The sequence below is a fragment of the Scleropages formosus genome, chromosome 20 (genome assembly GCF_900964775.1).
Source record: "Scleropages formosus chromosome 20, fSclFor1.1, whole genome shotgun sequence".
Lineage (NCBI taxonomy): Eukaryota > Metazoa > Chordata > Actinopteri > Osteoglossiformes > Osteoglossidae > Scleropages > Scleropages formosus.
The window spans coordinates 24,597-50,423 of record NC_041825.1 but is presented as its reverse complement, the minus strand read 5'-3'; the positions used below and the strand labels follow the sequence as shown (position 1 = coordinate 50,423).

At 43.7% G+C, this 25,827-nt stretch overlaps 1 protein-coding gene across 3 annotated transcripts in view; it reads left to right on the top strand.

Moving 5' to 3' along the window:
* LOC108919709 (ATP-citrate synthase) overlaps positions 1-23,518 on the top strand; it is a 29,471-nt gene extending 5,953 nt beyond the window's left edge. The window contains exons 2-29 of one of the 3 annotated variants that reach the window (XM_018727928.2): positions 112-277; positions 834-956; positions 2,883-2,945; positions 3,300-3,490; positions 4,527-4,606; positions 5,451-5,581; positions 6,930-7,048; positions 7,767-7,903; positions 8,960-9,021; positions 9,146-9,263; positions 10,248-10,402; positions 10,999-11,092; positions 13,615-13,644; positions 14,920-15,061; positions 15,411-15,579; positions 15,747-15,851; positions 16,171-16,367; positions 16,547-16,628; positions 16,865-16,975; positions 18,043-18,170; positions 18,483-18,576; positions 18,742-18,896; positions 19,266-19,416; positions 20,283-20,426; positions 21,584-21,697; positions 21,805-21,887; positions 22,008-22,084; positions 22,416-23,518. In XM_018727928.2, the coding sequence (XP_018583444.1) occupies positions 119-277; positions 834-956; positions 2,883-2,945; positions 3,300-3,490; positions 4,527-4,606; positions 5,451-5,581; positions 6,930-7,048; positions 7,767-7,903; positions 8,960-9,021; positions 9,146-9,263; positions 10,248-10,402; positions 10,999-11,092; positions 13,615-13,644; positions 14,920-15,061; positions 15,411-15,579; positions 15,747-15,851; positions 16,171-16,367; positions 16,547-16,628; positions 16,865-16,975; positions 18,043-18,170; positions 18,483-18,576; positions 18,742-18,896; positions 19,266-19,416; positions 20,283-20,426; positions 21,584-21,697; positions 21,805-21,887; positions 22,008-22,084; positions 22,416-22,510 (3,309 nt within the window). In that variant the 5' untranslated portion in view covers positions 112-118 and the 3' untranslated portion in view covers positions 22,511-23,518. Of the gene's footprint in view, positions 1-111; positions 278-833; positions 957-2,882; positions 2,946-3,299; positions 3,491-4,526; positions 4,607-4,811; positions 5,202-5,450; positions 5,582-6,929; positions 7,049-7,766; positions 7,904-8,959; positions 9,022-9,145; positions 9,264-10,247; positions 10,403-10,998; positions 11,093-13,614; positions 13,645-14,919; positions 15,062-15,410; positions 15,580-15,746; positions 15,852-16,170; positions 16,368-16,546; positions 16,629-16,864; positions 16,976-18,042; positions 18,171-18,482; positions 18,577-18,741; positions 18,897-19,265; positions 19,417-20,282; positions 20,427-21,583; positions 21,698-21,804; positions 21,888-22,007; positions 22,085-22,415 lie in introns of those variants that run through there. The other 2 variants (XM_018727937.1, XM_018727946.2) reach the window with 2 other exon arrangements.
* The last annotated feature ends 2,309 nt before the right edge of the window (positions 23,519-25,827 follow it).

Below are 25,827 nucleotides of genomic sequence, written 5' to 3'. Positions count from 1 at the left end.
CGTATCACCGCGTCAGCCGCAAAGGTTTCGGGACGCAGGCAGAAGGGCGCTCGCTTGCCATTCGCTTCTTGCACAGCGGCGTATCTGTAATGTCGCCCTGTTCTCTTGCAGACACGCCATGTCGGCCAAGGCCATCTCGGAGCAGACGGGCAAGGAGCTCCTCTACAAGTACATCTGCACGTCAGCAGCGCTGCACAACCGCTTCAAGTACGCTCGGGTGGGCTGCGACACGGACTGGGAGCGCCTCACCCAGGAGCACCCGTGGCTCCTCGCTGAGGTACGGCAGGCCCACCATGGCTCTCTGCTCTGCCTGTGCTCTGTTCGAGGCCCCCGTACATGTGCGTGTGTGTGTGTGGGAAGATTTTCAGCATTTTTCTTTCTTATGTCTTCGCACATGATCGTGTGAGTATGAAACATTCTTAATATAGGGATGAGAGAGACTTTTTTTTTTTTCTTTTTTTTTTATTGCTATAATAGTGTTTATCTGAAGTGTCATAGTTTCTGTTCATATATTCGATGTCATAGGTTTCCCAGGCAACTCAGGTTAGGTGCCTGAATTAATCCCTTGAGCCCCCTCCCCCCAATGCTCTTGCTGGTGTTGTACTCAATGGGTGCTGAGGACCTTATAATAAACTGGCTGGAAACGGAATAATAACTGTCGCCATTATAGTCGTACCCCACAAACCTCCTTTTTAAATGGTAGAATGCAGCCACACCTTTGGAAAACATACTCATTAAGTGGCAGTCAGAGTGATGACCACTTTTTACTTAGCACCTCTGTGTGTGTCACTGTCTTCATGGTGACTGGTGTTTTCTGCCACGGCGCCATCCAGCGACTGGTGGTGAAGCCAGATCAGCTCATCAAACGCCGGGGGAAGCTGGGCCTGGTGGGCATTGACCTCGACCTGACGGGCGTGAAGGAGTGGCTCAAGTCACACCTCATGAAGGAGACCGTGGTAAGTGAATGGGGGATCGTCATCGAGTCCTGTTGGAATGAGACGACAGTGACGACGTTGGCTCACGCAGTACCAGCAATCCCAGATAATTAAAAAGGAAGTTTCCTGTTAAGGTCATAATACGTGGAGGCCTTGGATGAAATCTCTTCATGATTTCTGCTGGTGCCCAATCCAGTGGAGTCTTCATCCCTGTTTATGGGGTGGGGTGAGGTGTGAAGTCAACCGCAGATAACTTCCGGCTAATGATTGCCTCAAAGCACGATCTTCATTGTTGATTCAGCCACTTGCTCATTTGCTTTGTCCCGCTGTGTGTCTCTTACACTTGCGGACGAGCAGCATGATGTATGTGGAGAAATTTTTGCACGACCATCAAGGGCAAGAGCAGGCAGTCTGTCTTCCAGTTTGAGTCTCTGTCTCCTTGACATGTCAACAGGTCGCTGAGTAGATAGAACCTGGACCATTTCAGCGCTGTAACCCCATCGCGGGGCTTCTTGTGGGCTCTGTGCTGTCAAGTTGGCAAGTGTCAGTGTGTGTTGTGTGAGCTTTGCTAGAACTGACACTGTTGGTGAAGTCTGTATCCTTAACAGGTCATTTTTACCCTCATCTCTGACAAGACAGGTTACCCCGTAATTGGCTGAGTGCAGCACCTGCTTTTCTGTGCTTTGCATCACTTTGTAACTGTAAATGCATGGAAAGTTTGTTCTGTATTACTGACATTAACAGCCAGCATACGTCTATAAACTTGCCAGCGGAATATCAACCGTCGTCAGTGTGCAGTCAGCAAATTAACGATTTAGGACTCTAACATATCATATGTCCTATGGTGCAACACAAACTGTGTGGTCACCCTGGGAAAAGAGAGCAAATCTGGTTCTCTTCTTCTCACTGTTTATTTATATGGGTCCCTGTGCCTTTCTGCAAGACTAAAGCCCATTTTCATGCATTTCTGTGGCTTACAGCGTGTTTCCACTTCTGTTTGCTCCAGGCACGTTAGCAGGCTCTTATAGGGCGCGCACACACGCGCGCACACAGAGTTTGGTTCAGTGTTTCTTGTCCCCAGTGTAATAAGTCCACACAGTAACATTAATGTCTTTTCTCAGCCACATCTGAGTCGGCTTGGTCACTGTAGTGATCTGAGCACCACAGGGTCGACTCCCACCTCCTGCTACATGTAGTACCTCAAGCAAGGTACTTACTCTAAATTGCTCCAGTAAAAATTACTCAGCAATGAGTAAATCAAAGTAACTGTAATGCGCTAAATTAATAAATGTAAATTCTCAACTTTCCTTGTGTCACAGTTCTTAGTTTTGTGGCATTAAAACACATAGCCGGTATTTGAGTTATAGCTATAGAAAATTAGATGCTTTTTGCTGTCATTTTGTTTTTTCAAAGACTTTGCATGTGTTTTTTGTGGCTGGTTTACAGTTGCTCATCCATACTTCACTCAGCTTCCTCTGTCTGTGTTTTTCTGCCCTCCTCCAGCTCTTGTCTTCATCTGGAGCTCCAGAGTCACTTTACTCCTTTCGCTTACTTGCCAGTAAATTGTACTCTCTCACAGGAGTGTTTTTCCATAGCGGTTCTTTTCTCTCTTCCCCCCACCCCTTTCTTTCTGTCCTTATTGCCAGCAGTGTGACTCCAAATAAGACTTCCTCAAAATCGCATTCAGCTTCAGGGTTTAAAGCTGTGCTGTGAAGTTTAATCTATTAAATTTGGCTTTTTCGCAATAAGTCGCAGGGTGTGAACTCGGTAAAGATAAAGTTGTCATTTGCAAAAGTTGTAGAAGTCTCTGTGTCTTAAAGAGAAGTATTAGTGTAGAAAAGAGAAATGAGAAAGGACGGGGCGACGAGAAAGAACGCTCGTTTCGGCACAACGGATGGTAGCGACAAAGAGCCTCTTTCTGCAGCTTTCATGACTTCTCTTCCCCAGGTGGGGAAGGCCAAAGGCCTCCTGAAGAACTTCCTCATCGAGCCATTTGTAGCCCACAAGCAGGTAAGCTTCTTGTGCTCAGCTTTTCTTTTGCCCATCCTCCTCTTTGGTCACACTACTTGTGGGAGTGACTGTCCTTGCTGAGTTCCCTTCATGTCTGTCTAGGCATTATGGCTTTTTAATCCTTTGTCTTTTCCTCTTGGGTAACTTGCATATTGCCCGGAGCAGTAGTATTTCCCTTACTGTTTCTTAACTTCTGTGCTAGGAGAGTCGAGAGGAAAAGCTACAATGAGTGCGCTAAGGTAGTGCATTTATCGGCCTTCGAACGCCTGCAGGCTGGAGCAAAACGCATATATTCTCTGCTATTCTCCAAGGTTCCTCACTGTTTTTATTGATGTCCTTCTGCAATCTCTTCAGGAGGAGGAGTTCTATGTGTGTATCTTTGCTACCCGGGAGGGCGACCATGTGCTTTTCCACCACGAGGGTGGGGTGGACGTGGGCGACGTCGATGCCAAGGCGCAGAGATTGCTGGTGGGAGTCGACCAGAAGCTGGAAAGCAGCGCATTGAAAAGCCACCTGCTGTCCCATGTGCCTGATCATAAGAGAGAGTAAGTCGCACTGGAATAAGAGCAAGGCAGTAGATGCTTGGACCTTGGCAGCTCTTCCTTTCTCTCATTTATTCATGCCTTTTTTAAATGTAAAAGACAAAATCCAAGAAAAAGGCTTAAGTTGACAAGAAAAACGAAGACATGCCCTCTGCTGCTTCCTGTGTGGTTCCAGGGTGGTAGCAGGAGGCTCTCGGACACACTGGCTCTGGAGAAAAGCCCTTCCGACACTGGCTGTGAATGAGCGGCTCTTGTAAACGACCCAGGAAATACAGTTAGCTGGAAAATAATGCTCTTTCAGCCGATCTAAACCCATATCCCTAGGGACATGGGAGCAGCTGGTAGCGTAGTGTTTAGAGCTGCTCCCTTTGGTCCCAAAGGTCGCGGGTTTGAATGTTACCTCCAGCTGTAGTAGCCTTGAGCATTGTACTTTCCCTAAATTGCTCCGGTAACATTACCTAGCTGTATAAATGGGTTAATTGTAAGTACCGTAACACTGTAAGTCGCTTTAGAGAGAAGCGTCTGATGAATGAAATAATGTAAAGTAAAGGCTCTCTGTTGCTTTTTGGTTGGCTGAAGTGGTTTTTCGGATGGTCTGTTTAACTGTCTCGACTCAGTTCAGTACAGTTCATTTTTGAAGAGCACTGCTGCCACCAGATTTTAAAATATTAACTATAATTTCTGTTCTTGCAGAACCTATCAAATTGACTGGGGATTGGCTTTATAAGGCCTAACATGATTTAATCAACGCTGTAATGGTATCTTAATTTGTTATTGAAAAGGATCTAGAGTCATGTGTCTGGATCCAAATCTGTCCTCCTGTCCTGTAAAATGAATAATGATCAGTGAATAAATGTACATGTAAGCCTACCTGTCAATAGAAAATGAAGGAATGAGAAATGTTTACTTGTCTCTAGTTGGAACATAAAGACTCAGTGATAAAGAACAATGTCAGGTTACCTTTTGTCACTCAATGTACTGGCTGTAGTGCCTGTGTCTGGAGTGTTTGATTTAACCTGCCCATCTTGTCTTCCTGCAGGGTCTTAGCCAGCTTCCTAGTGGGACTCTTCAACTTCTACGAAGACCTGTACTTCACATATCTGGAGATAAACCCTTTGGGTATGTCTCTCCTTTACCTTTCATGGAGCAAAGTATTCCAGGCTCGGTGACACGTGCAAAAACCGAGAAAAAGTCACTTCCCTTGAGCGTCGGTTACCTGAAACGACTCCATAATTAAAATGCTATTATGGCATCTCCTGAAAGAACCCAGTTAATTAGGTTTTTAACATCATTTGCATTGTTTCCTGGATTTCGTCATTCCATTGGAGTGCCTCTGACTAAATATCTCATCTTGTTGCTGAATCTCATATCTTTACAGCTTTAAAGTAAAGCATGGTCTGTTGTCAGAGTTGCTTTAAAAAGCAAACGAAGGGTAAAGTTAAATCCAAATATGAATGTCAGCACTTGGTGATAAAACTGCTCCAAAGCAGCTGAATAGTTTGAGAACTGGATGTAAAGGAAAGAACATGATGAATAATTCCTTAATTAATTAATTGCCCCTTTCTGTGCAGGAGTGTGCATTTCTGAAGTCTATTAAGGATTTGCACCAGATATTGAGGTTTAAGCCCCCGACTTTGATGTCCCCGCCTTCTAAGGAGGACGGACAGGATTGTCCCCATCTCGAATGAGCCGGGATCCGCACACACAACTATTGGTGCGAATGTTCACAGCATTCCAGTGGGATGTCTGAGAGCTCTTAGTCTCACTTGTGCCTGGTTGTGCTCTACTTGCACAACTACAAATACATTTCATTGGGTTCCACCTTCTACTGTGCTGCTCACTCTGAAAACAAATGACCTCTGCAGTGATTTCAGAGCCTCATGTAGTAGTGCTTTAGTGTCCACTTTAATGTTTATAGCCAAATAATGTTGCATTTTAATTTCTCTTACGTAAATAATGTCAGTGGTCACCGAGGATTGCGTCTATGTGCTGGACATGGCAGCCAAGATCGACGCAACTGCGGACTACGTGTGCAAGGCCAAGTGGGGTGACGTGGAGTTCCCCCCTCCCTTTGGCAGAGAGGCGTACCCTGAGGTGAGACCTGCATTGTGTGTTATATCGAGTAACAAGTGATTTTGTGCTACTTTAACATTGAACTTTAGTGCCAGGTGTAACCGAAGCTTTATAGCAGTATTATTATGCCACTGGTGTTCCAGCTGAGTGTCCAGGACTGGTGTCCTGCTGACACTTTTCTTTAGATTTTCACCAATATTTTCTACACATCTTTGTTTTATATTGCTTCCCTCACATTTATTGTATTTGTATTATTGTATTTAGATTTATCAATAAAAGTGTGTGACCTGTATTTGCCAGCGTCTCTTGCTGCTGACTCGTCTGTGTTCCACATCACTAGATGCTGTGTGCAATTTGCACCATGATGTCAACAGCAGCCATAAATACTGCCCCACAGAAAAGACTATTAGTTACTGGGTGACATGTGCTACAGTAACAGTAAGATAAATGATTTGCTCTGGTTTTCCTCTGTGGCATCTGCTGGTCCACCCTTGAGTGCAGACACACTGAACTGGACAAGATGGAGTGAGTCTCTTGGTATCTCACAGCTGAAAGTTCAGCAGTTATTTTGGGCTTACTTGAAATATTCAGAAAGGGTTGAAATATCATTTGCCTGGACATATTCTCTTCCAGTTGACTTTCTAGAAGTGAGAAGTGTGATTAAGTTGAACGATAGAGATTTTAAACGACTGCTTGTGCCTCCGGTGATCAGTGCTGTGGAGTTGGAGTCGGAAGCAACTGTTGGGTTAATGGAGTCAAAGTTGAAGGTTTTGTGTACCGATTCCACAGCCTTGCCAGCAACAGTAGAGATTGAGAAATTACAGTGATTTCCCCCCAATCTCTCTCCACAACCCAACAGTGCTTTTCCAACTTCCTATGCAGTGTTGTATGTGGGCAGACATGAAGCTAAGCTGGACTAAAAACATTGATGCCACAGGGAGATGCACAGGGCTGCAGCAGCATATACACAAATAGGACAGAAGACTGGAAACGTGCAGCAGTGAAAGAATATGGCAAAAATACTGTGGATGCAAACAAATCAAGTAGAGTACTGAGAGCTCAGTTGTGCTGGTACTTGGACAGCTTGAGCATTTGTGAAGGTTAAAGGTGACTGGATGGAGGAAATGACCTCCCTGGAAAAGCACAGCTGGATCACTCTCACTGAAGGTGCTCCTCTCTTTAGCCAGGGTGACACGCAGGGGTTGAGAGTCACACTCGATGTTCGGGTCTCTAGGTGCCTCTCTGAACACTTCATTGCCCTTTGCTGACATCACTTCAATGCGGTGTGACAAGTGGCCATGTGATCTGTTTGCATGCGCCATGTTTGCTCTGAGATGGGTACTGATGCTGGTGTGTGACTGGTGTGCAGGAGGCCTACATCGCTGACCTGGATGCCAAGAGTGGCGCAAGTCTCAAGCTCACTCTCATCAACCCCAGTGGGAGGATCTGGACCATGGTGGCTGGAGGAGGGGCATCTGTCGTTTACAGGTATGATGCAGAGCAATTGCTTTCTTCCTGAAACATTGTGTTGCTCCACTTTTGTTTTACAACTGCATTTTGCCACCTCTACTCCCCATTTTCCATACCTGCTCACTCTGGTCATTGATGAAAAGTGGCTCTGAGTAATGACTGGATGGAAAGTGAAACATTAAGGTCCTTCTCCAATCTGACGGACTAAGTACCTTGGTCTTGCTCTGTCTAATGCTAGAAATGCATCGTTAAACTTTTTGTAAGTCATAGCTTGATCCTCTGACTGAGCAAAAAAACATGGGATCTGCCATGGGGAGTTTAGGGAAGGAACCAGCCATCCACTTTGGGAAGTACACCTACTGCAGCAGAGCCCTGTCATGGGCTCATATGGCTTGTGATAGTGACGGCTGCTGTTCTTGTTGAGTGTTGAGCCTGTGGATGTAGAGGTTCCTTCTGTGGAGGTTTTTGAAAATTTGGTTCAGGTGAACATCTCATCGTAATAATTCTGTGCAAAGTTCTTTGCAGAATTTTGCACAACTTCTTTTGTGGACAAGTTGCCACCAAACGGAAAAGTAAAATGTGTTGAAAACCCAACAAGGAAATAATTGTTGGATTCTTGTGAGTTTTGCTAGAAATGCTTGTCCATTAAACTTCACTTTGCAGCAAAGACTCCAGGTTTTTCTTTTCGATCAAGCTTGACGGATTGTACGCTGCTTGAATTGCTGTCGCTCTGCAGTGACACCATCTGCGATCTGGGTGGTGTGAATGAGCTGGCCAACTACGGCGAGTACTCGGGGGCACCTAGTGAGCAGCAGACATACGATTATGCCAAGACCATCCTGTCCCTCATGACCCGGGAAAAGCACAAGGACGGTAGGTCTTCTCATTCCCAGAGCATAACTTCTGCTCGTGGTTCGAGTGCCTGTGGGCTTTATCAGAACTGCTGCACTCATTTAACAAACTTCATTTTTAAATGTTCCATTCAAACATTGTCCAGTGGAGGGTTGCAGAGGTCCAGAGTCTAGGAAGCAGAATACTCCACCCTGTAGAGCAACAAGTGCAGGGTGTGAGACGGTAAACACCACACAAACATTTAGACGGTTTGGTTTACACTGTTCTCATATACAGAAATTCACACAGTCACTGTCTGTGCCTGTATTTTCATGCTGTTAAAGGTGTTTCTGTGATTTATGTTATTGAGTTAGTTATACACATCCCGTTATTTGGTCCTTTTCTCAAAAAACCACACAATGAAATGACTGCTTCATTATTTATTATGGTGAAGAATTTTGATTTGGTCCAAACCCCATCAAGTTCACCCCACAAAAACCAACAATGATGCCTAGTATAAGGGGAAAAAGTAGTGCAACATGAAAAATGTATACGTAGCACTGTTGTGTCTCAGCACTTGGGTGCTATGAGAGGACGTGGGTTCAATCCCCGCTTCCTCTGTGTGGTTTGCAGATAAACAGATGGGTAAAAGGGTAGAATACCATGCTTTTGAAGTTGATGCATCATGCAGTTAAATGCAAAGTTGAGTTAAACTGTGTAAACGGACTTACTGCTGAGAGACACTGCTCCTGCATGGCTAGGACACAGACATATGAAGGGAAGGGAAGGTAAGTGCCGTAGCTGCAAGTGAACTCATGACAACCACTTGTGTGACTTCAAAGGTAAGGAGGGCGCAAAGTGTTTTCCTGTTGCCTTCTTCCACACGTCTTTCGGCTGCGGAAGGAATCCCACGCGAACCTAGAGGGAACCTGCAGACTTCATGCAGCAAAGGTGGAATCAAACCCAGAGTCAAAATCCCAGCCCAGGAGCTGTGTGGAACTGGTGCTACAGGCTGTGCCAGTGTTTCATGGTAATAAATGGACCATAACACACCCAAGGTTTTTAATCTCAAAATCTGTATGATTCTTTTTTTAACAGGAAAAGTCCTCATCATAGGTGGAAGCATTGCTAACTTCACTAATGTGGCGGCTACCTTCAAGGTAAGAGTAGCAGTGTTGAAGTGCCTCTTTTCAGGTGCTTTGCTACAGCTGTCTTTGTGTAGAGCCCACTGTTTCCTTGGGTTAGGCTTTGCTTCACTGTGATTATTCCTTTCCCTCTACGCAGGGCATTGTGCACGCCATCAAGGACTACCAGGGCCCCCTCAAGGAGCATGAAGTCACCATCTTTGTGCGCCGCGGTGGCCCCAACTACCAGGAGGGACTAAGGGTGATGGGAGAAGTAGGTGAGTCAGCTATTGTAAAGGGTGCAATGATCAACCTGAGAGTCTACATCACTGTATGGAAGTACAGGTTGTCTCTGTGTTGACTTTGAGTCCAAGTTCAGTTATGGTAGAACAGGGCTGTCCAGCCCACAGTCCATGGGCCACTGTTACCTCACATCATGTGGCACACAAGAACATTTGTAAATGATTGATGTGTACATTATACTGTGTGTACCGTAAATACATTGCGTTGAACCACGCGGTGAGAGGCACATTGAGTGGGGGTAATGTTGAGTGACAGAGGAGCCCACAATGGAGCTGCTCTCTGTAGACAGGGCTCTTCCTATGTATATGGTAGAACAGTATGTGCTGGAAATGCTAAAGGTACTGAGTGACACAAAGAAAAATGTTTCCTGGCTGTTTCTGATATGTCCTGAGTGGCTCATCACGACACACTGGTTCTCCTTATTGACCAGTCAATAACAATGTTGTTATTGCAGTGTTTATTTCCTGTGTGCCCAACTTGGAGGTAACAAGTTTCTTTTGCTAGACTCTTAGGAAAATGATGTCTGGCAAGAGAAGTGTGCTATATCTAGATGTCAGATAAATGACTTAATAATGACAAACGTATACATGTATTTTTTTAGCTGGTGCTTTTCTCCAGAGACTTTCAATGTTGCCTTTTTAAAGCAGGTAGTCGTGTTTGATCTGGTTACAGTCTTCAATAAGTAAGTTTCTCGGTTTCTGACGTTTAAGAGTCAGAATGTCACTTTGATTTTTACACTTGTGGCACAATAATAATTACTGTAGCATTTGCCAAAAAAGTTTGGACACAGCTGTGGTAAACTGATGACCAAAACATCCATCATTGCTCTGTAGTTGAAGTCCTTTGGGTCATGATGATGATGATGATTCTTAAATGAATGAATATACCGTGTCACTGCCTGAAATCCACATAACTTGATTTCCTTTTCAGTTCTTAACATTTATGCTTTAACTCATCAGGGAAGACTACTGGGATCCCCATCCATGTGTTTGGAACTGAAACACACATGACCGCCATCGTTGGCATGGCGCTGGGCCATCGACCAATCCCCAACCAACCACCTGTGGCTGCCCACACAGCCAACTTCCTGCTCAACTCCAGCACCAGTGTATCGGTATGTGCGTTTGCTGAAGAGCACCTGAAAAAGGAATTTCACACATGTTTGTCCCGCTCTATTTGGCATAGGCCTGTGTGTAATGATGAGGTAGCAATGTGTTTGCTTTTAAAAGTGTGTCATAAATAGCATCTTAATTGTTATAATGCCACTTCCTGGGAACAGAGGTGTACACGATGAAGTTCGTGAGAGAAGATGCATTTCTTTTCTAATACTTGATAGAATGAGAACCACACACACATATACAGGCACAGTGCAGAAATCACACAGTAGTCAAGCTTCATTAACGATCATGAGGAAACAGCACCAAACCCATGTGTTTGGGAGGAAAGCTGCATGAACGCTGGAGAACATGCAAACACGAACATGCATGCAGACTGAACATCGATCAAAGTCACGTTTTGTTGCACCATCCAGGCACCCTTGAGGCAGCAGTGCTACCCGCTCTCTCTCGTTTGTCTAGTTGGCCCCACCTAATTGTGATTTTCTCCTGATTGCAACACTTTTCTGTAGGTCCACTACTGGTGGCCTACTGCACAGATTAGTTCACTGCTGGCTTTGTGTTTATCTCTTTCCAACGGTTGTCTCTCTTCCAGACTCCAGCCACCACCAGGACTGCCTCCTTCTCTGAGTCCAGTCCACCCAGTGAGGTTACACCTGCAAAAAAGTCCAAGCCTGGGGTTCCACCAGGTAGCTTCTCACTGTGTTGTTCCCCGACTAGCAGTTCAGTTTTTTATTCCCTGATGTGAAAATATGTCTGGTAGGATTTCTCTTTTTAACAGAAGGGCAAAGTGCTGCTTGCCCTGCTCTGACAGCCTTCATTTGCTCACTGGTTCATTCACAGCACATTTTATCAGTCTAAAGTCACCGCAGTGTAGCTGAACAGAGGTCATTATGTCGGGGACCAGCTTTTCACATAACAGCAGGGTCTGTTTGACTTTTGTCTGCATTTGCTTTCACACTGCTTTGAATCTGATTGTTGAACGCGGCTGTGCAGCAAGTGTCTCCTGATGGAATATACACGTGTTTTATTCTGTTTACCAGTCCAAAAAGAAGCACTTGCTGCCCTTTCCCATCAATCACATATGTAAACCCTTCGCACACACGTCCTGGTTCTGTTTGTATAGACGGTACTTTCTGTCCCAATTCCTGCCTACTGTCTCCTCCCTCAGTTTGCCCTTTCTTTCTTGCTCTGTCCCTCCAATCCATTTGCCCATTTCATGTTTTTCTTCCTTTCTGTGACATTGACTCTCTTTTCATGATCAAATTTGTAAGCTCTTTGCCCTACTTGGTCTCTGAAGAATGCTGTCACAGCAGATATAGAAGGTAAGCACACAAGTCAGCTAAAATGCTCAGTTACAATGATGTGTCCCTCACTGTCCAATGGAGCCTGAACCAAGAACCTCCGCGCTTTACCTTTCGGAAACTCCCAGCTGAAAGTCAAGGGAGAAGAAAATCCTCCAGGGTCCAAGTACCAGTGGCTAAACCCCCCACCTGGGCATTTTAGACTAAAAATGACTTAAGTCGGTTTACAACTAATAATAGTAGTATCGTTGCTGTATGTTACCTTTGTGAACTGGGAAATCAAGTTATGTCTTGCCCATCATGGCAGTTGGTCCTCAGCTTTAGGGACGTGTGTGTGTGTGTGTGTGTGTGTGTGTGTGTGTGTGTGTGTGTGCGCGCGCGCATATATAAAAATAAATGAAAATTTGTTAAATCCTAAACAATGAACTGCTTGTATGTAAAAGGATCATTAAAAATTCCATTAAGGGTGTGTGTGTGTTTATAGCTGAGGAGTTGTTAATCACACACTGTAATTGTCATTACTAGCAATTTCTGACAGTGTAAAAAATAACATACCAATTACAGTATTAACGATGTACCCTACTGTATTGTATATTGCAGGTATAGAAGTATTTAAAAAATTGAGTATACAGTAAAATGAATATATTATAGATGAATTCTGTGGGTGGTGCATCCCAGGGCAAGAGGTGGAATCTTCCTGATGAACAGTTTCTAATGGCCCATCGCAGGCCTAGTGGAGCGATAAGGACCAACAGCTGTCACTTGTCAAAGACTCTATTTTTTTTTTTAAGCAGCTGGTCTGAGGATTTGGGAGGACTGTTTGGGGGAGTTTGACTGGGAAGAGATGGATTCTCTGAGAGGGGTCCAGGGTGGGGATATGTGGACCGTTTCTCTTGGGGTTTTGTTGGCTTCATCTGTGATTGTTTTAGTTCTTCTGGGTTCCTCACGCTGAGGAGGTAATTTTCTCCATATAGGGTTTTTTGGCTTTTGTTTGCAAATAAACCCCATTTTGCTGCAAAAAACTTCTCCTGCATCTGTCTGGCCCACAACTGGCCACAGTACTACATATGAAATCATAAATAAAACACAGTACATTACTGTACACAAGTGCTCATAATCATACTCTGTTAATCCCTGTGGAGAAACCTTGCCAAACGTGGAGAACATGCAAACCCCACACAAATAAAAGCTTGCATTCTTTTGCACCATCCTGGTGCTGGGAAACGGTAGTGCCATGCACTTGAGCCACCGTATGTACCCAGATGCAGTATAAATAATTAAAATGTATCTTATATGCGTGTTTGTTTCATTTGTTTTGCATGTCACCCTTGTCACTGCATGGTGGCAACTGTGTTAACATGCACAGTTTTTTAAAAAAAAAAAACAAAAACCGTCGCTTGGAGTTTCTGCCATTGACCCTTCGGTATTTTTAACACAGGTTCAAGTTTACATAAGTCTGTTATGTCAGGCAGAAATCACGTGTGATCTAATGTACTGTGTGTTCTAAATGCCGAAGGTCAGTTTTGTACTCAGCTTCAGCATCACTTTTGCTCTTTGTGCTTCATGAGCAACCTGGGAGTTTTCAGTTCACCGGTCACTTATTAAATGTGTGTTGTCATTATTTGTTTAGTGTGTGTGCTGAGAAATTTGTTGCGCCTTTGCTTTCTGTGCTGTGATGTGCAGCTATATGTTTAGGGGACTATTGCAAAGTCCCTGTATCAGTGTCTGTAGAGCACAGTTTTCTGCCTTTTCAAAATTTTGTTTCTGTCCTCAAAGTGCAACCTGCTACTCCCTTATATATACAGTTTGCTTTTTTATTTTTATTTTTTTTTTTTAAGTTTTACCTGTTTTATTTAAACTTTGTTTCTACTTTTGTGTTGTCTTTTTGTGGCCTGGTCATTTTACAGAACAACAGGCTTCATCAGACAAAGCTGGAGGTAGGAAAGGCCTTAGCTGACCTTTGACCCTCAGGCCTCACTAAGGTGCTGCTGCTGTGTGGTCCTTGCTGCTCCTTCGTGTTTTGGTGCCATTCGGCACTTTCCAAGGTGGCTGACGTTCATCGTACGCTACACTTGTATGAGCTGTGCCCAATTCAGTGTGTGCCCCATTAATTCACTTGCACTAAATCTAAATGATGCCATTAATGACTCCTCTTGCCCTAAAGAGAGGTTTGTCATGGGGAAAAAAATACACATTTACTGCAGTGAATGCACAGGTTGATCTTGCCCAGACCTTCAAGTGAAATGGGACACCCTTCAGTTGGCCAGTCGCACTAAATTTTGATGGAGTGAAAGAAACTGAACAGTGATGTGCAGCACAGCTTTCCATTTAGTGGAACGTCAGCCATCGTGGCGCAGCCACTCTTGTTCGTTCTTTACCCCGTCCCATTCTGCTCAACCAATTTCAGTCCAGAAAGATACATGTCCATGTTTTCTTTCTTGGCGATGTTGCTGTAGCATGTATGTATACTCAATTGAGAGTGGGTCAGTTTTTAGCTGGAGGAAGGGTCATGTGTGTAGCATTTCCATCCCACTTAAATTGGACACTGTGAGTCTTGGCTGTCTACACTACATATGCATATAACCTAACTTTCTGACATAAGCTTTTTCCGCATTTCCTCCAGATAAGGGCTGAGGACTAATTTCATTTGGGCATCTTAATTATGTTCAAGCTGAGCCCTTTGAATGGAGGAACAAGACTTTTGTGTGCGTGTTTGGGATTATTCCTGTTAGGGGGTTTTTTTTTGGTTTTGTGCAATCTGTTCTCAAGAATGTAACTGCCTGTGATGGGTATATCCCCTAACTTATGTTTATATAAATTTGTTGTAGATATATACCTTGGTTAATCAGGGACCTGAACTGCTGAAGAACATAAGTTCTTGGAACTTGAGGCCAGTTGGCCAAGGATATCTCCTTGACCTCCTTGATACTTTTTGTGTGTTGTGTTTCTCTATCCCTTTGCCTTGGCTCTTTTTTTTTTCTTGTTTTCCTTGACAGACACCTGAGATATTGAATGCATTTACACTAAAGGAAAGAAATACCGTACAGTTATCGATCACATAGGGACGGTGTTTTGGGAAGAAAAAAAAATGCATCTTTTGCTGCTTTTTGGCCTTGGAGAGGTGTGAGCAAGGTCTGTGCACTTACTCCCAGTACTGTATGTGGAGTTGTTCCCTTTGTTTGATTTGGTCTTCTCTTTCTCCATCCATACAGCAAAAGCTACCACACTTTTCAGCAGGCACACAAAAGCCATCATATGGGGCATGCAGACGCGGGCAGTGCAGGGCATGCTGGACTTCGACTACGTGTGTTCTCGCGATGAGCCCTCTGTGGCAGCCATGGTCTACCCTTTCACGTAAGTGGTTCTAGGGTTCACTACCTGTTGAAGGAGTCCTGCTGTTTGCACTTTGAAGTAGATGGTTGATGGGATAGTGGTTGTTAAAGCATTCATTGGGCACTTTGAATCTGGCAGCTACTGTTCATAACCTGAAGTCCCTATTGATGGAATAAATTGACCTAAACTAGTCTAGGACTTGTTAGGGTCATACACATTTGTATTATGAGTGGTTGGTGTTGGTGATTAGTGCACAACAGTCATCATTCCTGGCCATGGACGACAACAGCTGTCAGGGGTTTACTGCTCTGAGTTTGAATCATCATCACATTTTTTAGTGATAGTCAATGTTCCAACATGTCTGTTTTAGTGGAGACCACAAACAGAAGTTTTACTGGGGCCACAAAGAGATTCTACTGCCGGTGTACAAGAACATGGGGGATGCCATGAAGAAACACCCTGAGGTGGATGTGCTCATCAGCTTTGCCTCATTGAGATCTGCTTTTGACAGCACCATGGAGACCATGCAGTACCCCCAGGTGAAAAGGGCAGCCTTTGGGAACTCTTCGTGCATGGCCTTGTTGCTTCTACTTTTTAATTTTCCCCAGTTCTCTGTACGTTATTCTTTTAGGAGTTCAGTTCTCAGTCTAAATTGCCACCTGTGCCTGCTACATGTATATTTATTAAAACATAAATGTTTCTCCAGATACACACCATTGCCATTATTGCAGAGGGCATCCCAGAAGCACAGACCAGGAAACTTATCAAAACTGCAGATGAGAAAGGTGTCACCATCATTGGCCCAGCAACGGTAAGCCTCAGCTTTGCATCATCATCATGGCGGGCCTATTACTACATTTACATTACTTCATTATTCTCTCCAAAGCAATTTACAGCGTTAAGCTACTTACAATTATTATTTTACTGGAGCAGTTTTAGGGTAAGTAGCTTGCTCAAGGGTATTACTAATTCCTAAGAACCTTGAATTGAAGATCAGTGTCAGTATGTGCATTAATAAAGAGCTCAAGACGGACATTCTGTTTGGGTCAAGGACACACGGCTCTCCAGTATGCCACAGTGCTAGCAAGAAACCTCTAACAGTGGGACATGGCGTGTTTCACTCTGAACAGGTAGGTGGTATCAAGCCTGGCTGCTTCAAGATTGGGAACACAGGAGGTATGCTGGACAACATCCTGGCCTCCAAGCTGTATCGCCCCGGCAGTGTGGCTTATGTGTCCCGCTCTGGGGGGATGTCCAACGAGCTCAACAACATTATCTCTCTCACCACTGATGGAGTCTATGAGGGTGTGGCCATTGGTGGAGACAGGTGAGTAATGTTTCTGCTCAAGGTTTGCCTTGAATTCATTGTGGCTGCATTGTCACCTGACGGAACAGAATTTTTTTTAATGCAGTGCAAGTTGCACTTAAACCATTTTGGATACAAGTACCTTTATAGTGAAGGAAAATTTTTCACACAGTGATTAACTCATTACTTCTGTCCTGCAGGTACCCTGGTTCTACTTTCATGGACCACGTGCTCCGCTATCAGGACACTCCTGGAGTGAAGATGATTGTTGTCCTGGGTGAAGTGAGTATTGTACAATAACTCACCATAAAAATCAATAGCTAGTTAGCGAAATTCTGTAAGCTCAAGATCAAGTTCTGGACTGCCTTTCGCTCTGTGTAATAAGATGATCCATGATGTAACTATTTATTTGTCTTTAAGCAGTGTTTAACTATTTATTTCAATGAAGACTGATTAAATCTGAGCAAATGTTGTCACTCTGCGGTGCTCTCAGTGGCTGGACTCTATTTTCACTGTAGATTGGTGGCACTGAAGAATATAAGATCTGTCAGGGCATCAAGGAGGGTAGGATCACCAAGCCTGTAGTCTGCTGGTGCATTGGGACCTGTGCCACCATGTTCTCCTCAGAGGTATGTGCTCATGTGATTGTCAACAATCTGGTACTGATTTCCAGGTAAGTGTTAGACCAGCAGGTTGTGAAGTCGGGCAGAAGCACCTAGTTTCTTACCATCGCTAGTATTCTAAAGCCTGACAGAATTATAAAATTTATAGTAGAAATCTACTGGGTGGTGTTGAAGGAAACAGCTGTATCATCAAACATTAGCTGCTTTTATCTGATTAAGCGAAACCTCCAGCTGTAGGAATAGATAGTGTTTCATAAGTCACTCTGGGTAAGCATTTCAAAGTCATTAAGACATAGAGCTGCAAAAAAGGAAAAGTTTGTGACCCCTTTGGTTCATGAAGCCTGGATTTCTGCATTAATTAATCAATCTGATCTTCAACTGGTTCACAATAATAAACACAAACAGTTGTACTTCCTCTTAATATTGAATACACTACATTTAAACGTTCACAGTCCAGACTGGAAAAACTATGTGAACCCTTGCATTTAGTAACTGGTACAGCATCTTTTAGCAGAAATAACCTCCACCGAATGTTTCCTGTAGCTGCCGATCAGACTTGCACAAAAGTTATGAGGAATTTTACACCATTCCTCTTTGTAGAACCATTTCAGTTTATTGATAATTCTGGGATATTCTTCTTCTGAGGTCTGAAATTTCTTTCGATTGGACTATATTGCACTTCAACAGGATTCTATTTTGAAGAGCACTAACCAAAATTGTTTTTTTTTTTTTTTTTTTTTTTTTTTATGTATTTAAAAATAACAGCAGTACATCTAACCTGATTGGAATGCCTGACTCACTGATTGCAATACCTGATTCAAATTACTTTCTCTTCAAGTTCTCATTATTCTGCAGGATCATACTTTTTTTGTCAGTTACTTTGATTGTCTAAACCATTTTTTTCAATATAGATATGGAAATATTAAATATTATGTTTGTTAAATGTCTTATGTACACTGTCTATTAGTATGACTTGGATGAAGATTAGATCACATGTTAGGAGCTTTTCATGCAACTGTAAAAGGCACTTTGAGTGCTGTTAACCCTGTTGGCCTCTTTTTGGTGGCTCTCAGGTACAGTTTGGTCATGCTGGGGCCTGTGCCAATCAGGCGTCTGAAACCGCTGTGGCCAAAAACCAAGCCCTAAGGGAAGCTGGAGCCTTTGTCCCTAAGAGCTTTGATGAGCTGGGAGATGTAATTAAGTAAGTAATACATGCAACAAATCATGTGGCTCAGGGAGACAAGCATGTGCAGACATTGGGGGACATCTTCATTCAAGTCCATGTCCACAGTCTTCTCCCTTGCTCTTGACCTTACAGAAACACTTGGCAAAGTGGTATAATGTGACTCTCGCTTCTCTGCTTAATTGTCTACACTGAATGAAATGCAAATTCACAGCTTAATGCTCTTTAGGAGTTCCTTTGAAATGTGTGTAAATGTAATTATATTCTCCTCAGATTTGCATATCACCTTCAGTAATGCGCTATTCTGCTGTGTGTTTGTGTTTTCTCTAGAACGGTTTATGATGACCTCGTTGCGAAAGGAATCATTGTCCCTGCACAAGAGGTGCCCCCTCCGACAGTACCCATGGATTACTCCTGGGCGAGGGTGGGTGCGGTGTAGTCTGCTTTCTCTTAACGCCGAACATGTTGTGTGTGCGTCCTATTTAAACTCTTTTTGTGTAAATAGTTCAGTGTGTGTGATGCATAATGCGTAACTGTTGCTGTATTACGTGAACCATGGTATGGATGCCAGTGTTATTTTTGGGTGTAGGAGCTTGGTCTGATCCGCAAGCCTGCCTCCTTCATGACTAGCATCTGTGATGAGCGTGGCCAGGAGCTCATCTATGCAGGCATGCCCATCACAGAGGTCTTCAAGGAGGAGATGGGCCTTGGAGGGGTGCTGGGGCTCCTCTGGTTCCAGAGAAGGTAAAAGAATCTGACGTTCCATCAGTTTGGCTATTCAGTCCATCAGTGAAGGAATATGTGCCGAACAACTCACTTAAAAATAAGGTTGATCATGTGTCTTGGTGCTGTTTTGTAGTGCTAGTGTAGCCTATTTCTTTTGGTCAGCGCATGATTAGAGTCAAAGCCAAATAGATGATGGGCACTGAGAGTACCTACATAGAGGATGTCAAGGCACTTAAATATTTACATTATTATGGCCTTTAATTTCAGACGGCTAGCAGTCTTGACTGATGACCTGTGTTTTGTAATCTCCTCGCCCTTTCTCCATACATACACGTATGAGATCCTGCACGCATAAAATGTTGGTCCTGCCCTTTCCCTCTGTCACAGATTACCTCGATATGCCTGCCAGTTCATCGAGATGTGTCTAATGGTGACTGCAGACCATGGCCCCGCTGTCTCTGGTGCCCATAACACCATTGTCTGTGCCCGTGCTGGAAAGGACCTCATCTCCAGCTTGACTTCAGGCCTGCTAACCATTGTGAGTTTCTCCCCGTCAGGTCCTCGCCGGAACCCGCTCCCCGCACTGCAAACGGCTCCGCAGCCTTTTGCCACTATTGCAGTAGTGATTCTCTCTCAACAGTGTACAGCTGAGATGCTACTTCACAATAGTACAAAAGGTTCTGGAGCACAGTGCTCTGTGTTGCAGTAGTTTCTCTCCTTCCATTTGGATTGCCACTTGGGATGTTTTCAATCCTGCTATAAATCCTTTTGAGATCTGTTCACTGATGACATTTCCAGTGGGATTTCAGGTGGTTTCTCAGCTCACTGTGCTCATGAGCCTCCTTCATTTCCTCAGTGTAACCAGGCCTTGTGAGTAGTGCCACGCAGAGCAGGGCCAGGCTCTTGCTGTTGCCTTGGCTGTTCCCAGTCATCGTCAGATTGAAGAGCCAGTTTTTTTTTTTTTTTTTTTTTTTTTTGTTTTGTTTTTTTTTTTAATGGAGAAAGCCTTATTGGCAAGTGTCGTCGTATTGCACAAGCTCAGCTGCGTACTTTTTGGCCCTTGTCCTTTTGAACTCGTGAACGCCTCTTTCTTTGTGCTGTGGCCCCTGGGAGCACCTGGCAATGCTGAGCGCTTGCTTACTCTTCATCCCGATCTGGCACTCTTTGTACACTCCACACTTGTAGTTCTTGAAATGGACCAACCATCCATTGATTCACAGCAAACGTTACCTTTTAAGGTGGCAACTGAAGTGGTGCAATCTGTTAATGATCCTTATATTGACCGCTTCGGATGCCGTGCAACAACAGGGAGTGTGTTTCTCACTTAATTTGGCTATACATACAACGATTTAGGGGCATTCTTGATTCGCCGAGTTAAATGAATTGATGAATGGCCTGTTCCAGGGTGACCGTTTTGGAGGCGCTCTTGATGCTGCAGCCAAGCAGTTCAGCAAGGCATTTGATAGTGGCCTGCTTCCCATGGAATTTGTCAACAAGATGAAGAAGGATGGCAAGCTGATCATGGGCATTGGGCACAGGGTGAAATCGGTGAGAATCCCCAACGCAGTTCCTTTCACCACATCATTGTGTCTTTACTTGAGCTGACAAACCTAACATGGCACAAATAAACGTATTAATATTCACAATATTCAAATTGAGGTTAAACCTCATTAATCGTGATAACTAGGGTTCTAAGTATTGCTGGATTTTTCCTCAGTATTCACTCGGTCACATGGAATATGATGTGTTGTCAGATACTCTTTCCTGCTGTAATGTGATAGATGTGTTCTTGTCAAATATCATGTTATGGAAAACATGCAGTAGAAGGACTTACAGTAAAAACAGGGTGGGGGCAGACTGCGGGAGACGTGAACAAGTTTACAACCAAAGCATTACCAATTGTAGCAACAATCTTAAAAATGTTGGCGCACTCTAAAACATGTTAAATTCATAACAAATGGAGAAATACTACAGTAAATATAGGACTTTTCCTTGGGAAAGGTGAGGACAGCTTGAACATAAGTGACTCCTTTATGGTAGCCGTGCGTGCAGGACCGTATGTATGTTTGTTCTTTTGAAACTTTTTATAACGGCAAGCTGTTTATCAAGTATTAGTGTTTGTTTTACACTCACTGCCTGGAGTACTCATGACCACCAGTGTACTTCATACGTGCCTTCGTCTCACCCTGCATGCTCTTTTTTTTTTTTTTTTGTTAATAGGGATCTTGTAAAAATAACATAAAATCAGCACGACGCATGTGGGACAGCTGAAGGTTGTGCGTGTTGTCATGTGTGTTCCAACACAAACTCCTGCACTCAGTTGCGTTACCTCAACTTCAGCTCATTTACTCCATGATGGAATGAATATGTAAACAGTAAACACTGGGGGTGGAATGTAGCCGACACGAGTTTCGTGTCATGCTGATGTCGTTTTCCCATTTACCTGTCACATGTGAGCCTACTGGGGTTATGGAAACGTGCACTTCAGCTCATATGCCATGCGTAAAGACTTGTGGAGAGTAGGCTGTTACTGTAAAACTGCTGCTGCTTTTGTCTTGGAGCGGCATCGTTGCTCTTCAATAAACACCGAGATGTGATCATCATGAAAAGTTGTTCTGTCTATGGATTGCGTTGCATACCATGGTATGTTTCGTAGAACGTTTGTCGAAGCTTTGAACGTTGTTTTGTGACCTGCATGTTTTCAGATCAACAACCCGGACATGAGAGTCCAGATCCTCAAAGACTTTGTGAAGCAGCACTTCCCTTCTACTCAGCTGCTGGACTATGCATTGGATGTTGAGAAGATCACCACCTCTAAGGTAAGAGCACCTTCATTTTCTTCATTAGTCAATGTCTGGGAGACACCATATGTGGGAAAACTTGCTTATTTTTCCTCAACAATTGTAATGACCTGATTCTGTCGCAGAAACCAAACCTCATCCTGAATGTAGATGGCTTAATAGGGGTGTCCTTTGTGGATCTCCTCAGGACGTGCGGGGGTTTCACAAGGTACAGTGTCTCTTTTCTCGGTCCATGCACTCCTTAGTGTCTGAGTTTGTGTTGGAGAGAGAACAGACCAGTGTCATCACTTCTGGCCTTGAGTGACAGTCTTAACCATCTGTGTTGCAGGGATGAGGCAGATGAGTTTGTGGAGATTGGTGCTCTCAATGGAATTTTTGTCCTCGGCCGCAGCATGGGATTCATTGGTGAGTCTCACGAGGACGATCGCACTGTCTGTACCCTGAATCGAGGAACAGGAAATCTTCTCAAGCCTGTGATTCGAGACTTACTGAATTATGATATCTCGTCATCCTCCTGTGATTTTGGGAACTTTTTTTTTTTTTTCTTTTTAAAAAAAAAAAAAAGTACCGCTCACAGGATATGTAGACTTTGGTCATTTGTTTGTATTTCATAGAGCGCTTCACACTGGTGAGACAGCGCGGTCGTCGTCTTCTCTAATCCGTGAAAATGTCAAACTCCCAGTTGTAATGAGGAGAACAGCAAAGCCTTCCATAATATCAATGTTTCTGCCCCCAGGACACTACCTTGACCAGAAGAGACTTAAGCAGGGTTTGTACCGCCATCCTTGGGATGACATTTCGTATGTCCTTCCGGAACACATGTCCATGTAACCATGTCAATGGGACCATTTCTCATCGGTGACAAGGCCAAGGATGACTGCTTTTCCCTTGTAGCTCTTTTTTTTTTTTTTTTTTTTTTTTGCAAAGGGAGGGGGTTTGTGACACTGGAGGACAAAGGCTGTTGTTCTCCACCCAGCCCTGAAGAACATCCTTGTCCTGTTAGTTCAGTTGAAGGTGCAAGTTGAAGAAACGTACCAAAACGAGTCCGATCCAGAATGGTTGTCACTACAGAGGGATATTTATAAGGTGGTGATTTGGATTTTGTTTCCCAAAGACTACATCATTTGCAGCAGGGCAAAATTTTTCTTTTCTTTTTTGCTTATGAGCTGGTCTTCAGTGTACTAATGTCTTTGGAAGCCAGTTGTGCTATAGACCCTAGTGCTGCTCATGTGCCCAAAGCTGCCTGTTTTCTTGTTCACTACCAATTAGTTGGCCTCGCTGCCATTGCTGGCACTACGAATCTATTCTTTTACTCTTCCAAAGAAGGCTCTATAAATCTGTTTTCAGCTGTCCGCCACACAGTGCAATGAAGACCTTCACAATATGAAAACTGAGAATGTTGTTTTTAGATTATAGCCATATAAGTGTTTCTGTGGTCTGAGTGTGTGCAACATGCCAGAGAAGATGCTGACTTGGACAGAAGTTTTCATTGTTATGAGTGAAGATGAAATCGTGCATAAACCATACTGAGTTGCTAGTGCCATCAAGCTCGTCTGGTCGGGGTGCTGGGAAAAGTGCTGCTCTGTGTCGAGGCCCCTGGATACGGCCCGGGACCGGGACCAGGAGCAGACGGAGCACTGAGTACTTTGTGGGTAAGGCAGGAGATTCACGGCTTTTTATTCTCTGCCTTTCCCCGCTCGCCCCCCCATGTGAACGCAGAACAAAGTTGGGATATCGGCATCCTGTTTTTTTTTTCCCCTTTTCTTTTAAGTATTAAAGTATTAATTGTACTAATTGAACTGATGCAGTAAATTAATAAAAGTACTTTGGGAGAAACTACATTTTCTTTGGTGGATGAGCCATTCAGATGATGCAGCAGGTAAATGAAAACAGCCCTTGAAAGCACTCCACACTATTTTAGGGAACATGGAAGGCTGTGTCTGTCAGTATGGCTTCTGGGTGAGTGTCACCCCCATTATTCTCCGAGTTACGCTGTCATCCAAGAAGCGTTCCTCTCCATGTTTCCTGTTGCTCCTTGGTGTTTGCGCTCGGCAGATCAGAGTACAAATCCTAGATTTTTTTTGGAAGACAATGCTTTTTTTATTTCCTTGATTTTAATGTGAAGTACTGTTAAGTGCTTGTGTGTCATCTGAACAAATGTACAAATGAAACTCTAGTTTAATAAAGAAGGTTGTGGTTAATTTTGTATGTTAGTCGGAAGGTGTGAGAGCTGCAGTCTTGACTATCTGCATCACATCGAGCTGCTAAAGCTCCCTCTAGAAGTTGGTACGTATGGAAGAAAATGAACTGACTTGTGGCTTTATCATAAGGTGATGCAAAGAAATTCACAAATTAATGGGCTCAGGTTGCATTTACAGCTATTCACTTGTAGGGTGAAGGTTGTTGGTTCATATCCCTTTCTTGTTATTGCTGTACTTTTAATTGAGGTTCTTACCTTAAGTTTGATGAATCACAGACAACCTGCTGAAACTCCTTCAACTAATAAAGTTAAAGCTTTTTACATGTACTTATTCGGTAGATGCTTTCCTCCAAAGCAACATACATCTCAAAAAGAATTAGAGAAACAGTTAATTGGAAATCGCTTTGGAGGAAAGGCATCATGGCATTTGCTCATCATCTTTAGTCGGCATGGGGTGTGTCTGTGACCGCCGGTGGGCCTCCTCAGGTCTTATAGGGAGACAGTGTTCACTGAGAAATAGTAATTTGCAACTTAAACAAGTAAATTTAATATGCAGTGGCTTAGAGGTGGGGAAAACGAACACAGCCAAAAGGAGTTAGATAAACAAAAATATCGTCTTGGGACATAAGAATCAATGTCACAAAGGTATGCAGGAGCAATGCCATGTACTGCCTCATATGTCAAAAGTAGGATTTTATAATCGACTCTAGATGTGACCAGGAGCCAATGCAGTGATTTAAGTACCGGTGTTATATGGTCAAACTTCCTAGTTCTAGTGACAGTTCGCGCAGCAGCATTTTGTACCAACTGTAGCCTGGATACAGTCTGGTACGGACAACTTGACGACAAAGCATTACAGTGATCCAGCTTGCTGGAAACAAAAGCATGAACCAGTTTCTCAGAATCCCGTCTACAAAGGAATTGCTGCATTTTAGCTATGCTTCTTAACTGAAGGAAGCACAACTTAGTCAAAGCATTTACATGAGATACAAATGACAGCTTCCCATCCAACAGGGAAAAATTTTTACTCATCCATAATTTTATACTGGTGAAACACACTACATGTGATGGATCATCAGGATGCAATGAAACATATAACTGTGTCATTGGCATGAGTGGAAATTCACACCATTTGCAAATAATATGGTAACATATAGAGTGAGAACAGTAATGGACCTAACACAGAGCCCTGAGGCACACCATACTGAACCGTAGTTGAGATGGAGGGGGTGCAGTCATCAGATTTCAGTACAAATTGTTCACGGTTAGCTAAATACGAGTCAAACCACTTCAGAACCGTACCTCTCAGTCCAACCAGGTGTCCAAGTCCACTCAGTAGGATACTATGGTCTAGAGCAGGGGTGTCCAAAGTTTTTTTGGTGAGGGCCAAATACAGAAAAATAAGCAACGGCCCGGGCCACACACAGGAGGTGACATATTGACACATGATTACTGTGTGTATTTCTACCTCACTTCTTTAAAGAAATATTCATTTTCCCACCGTGTTTGAAATCTTCTACACTCACTTGCTATCTTGCGTTTCTTCGGTGCTGCCATTTCTGGTGACTCGTGGTAAATATTTTTCTTTGCTTAATTTTGTTTAGTGGAGAAGCACCTTTTCTGTGACTGGCTCCATCTAGTGTTGAAACTGAGAAGTGCAACAGAGTTGAGCTCAAGCGCCATGTGCGGGCCATATTCAATTATATTTTCAGAATTTGCTGCGGGCCAATAAAAACTGACCCGCGGGCCGCAGTTGGCCCGCGGGCCGTAGTTTGGACACCCCTGGTCTAGAGTGTCAAATGCAGCACTCAAGTCCAGTAACATAAGAATAGAGATCTGAGCAGCATCAGAAGTGGTGAGAATATCATTAACAACACATCTGAGCATCGTTTCAGTGCTGTGACCAGTGCGGAAACCAGATTGAAATTTCTCAATCATATATATTATG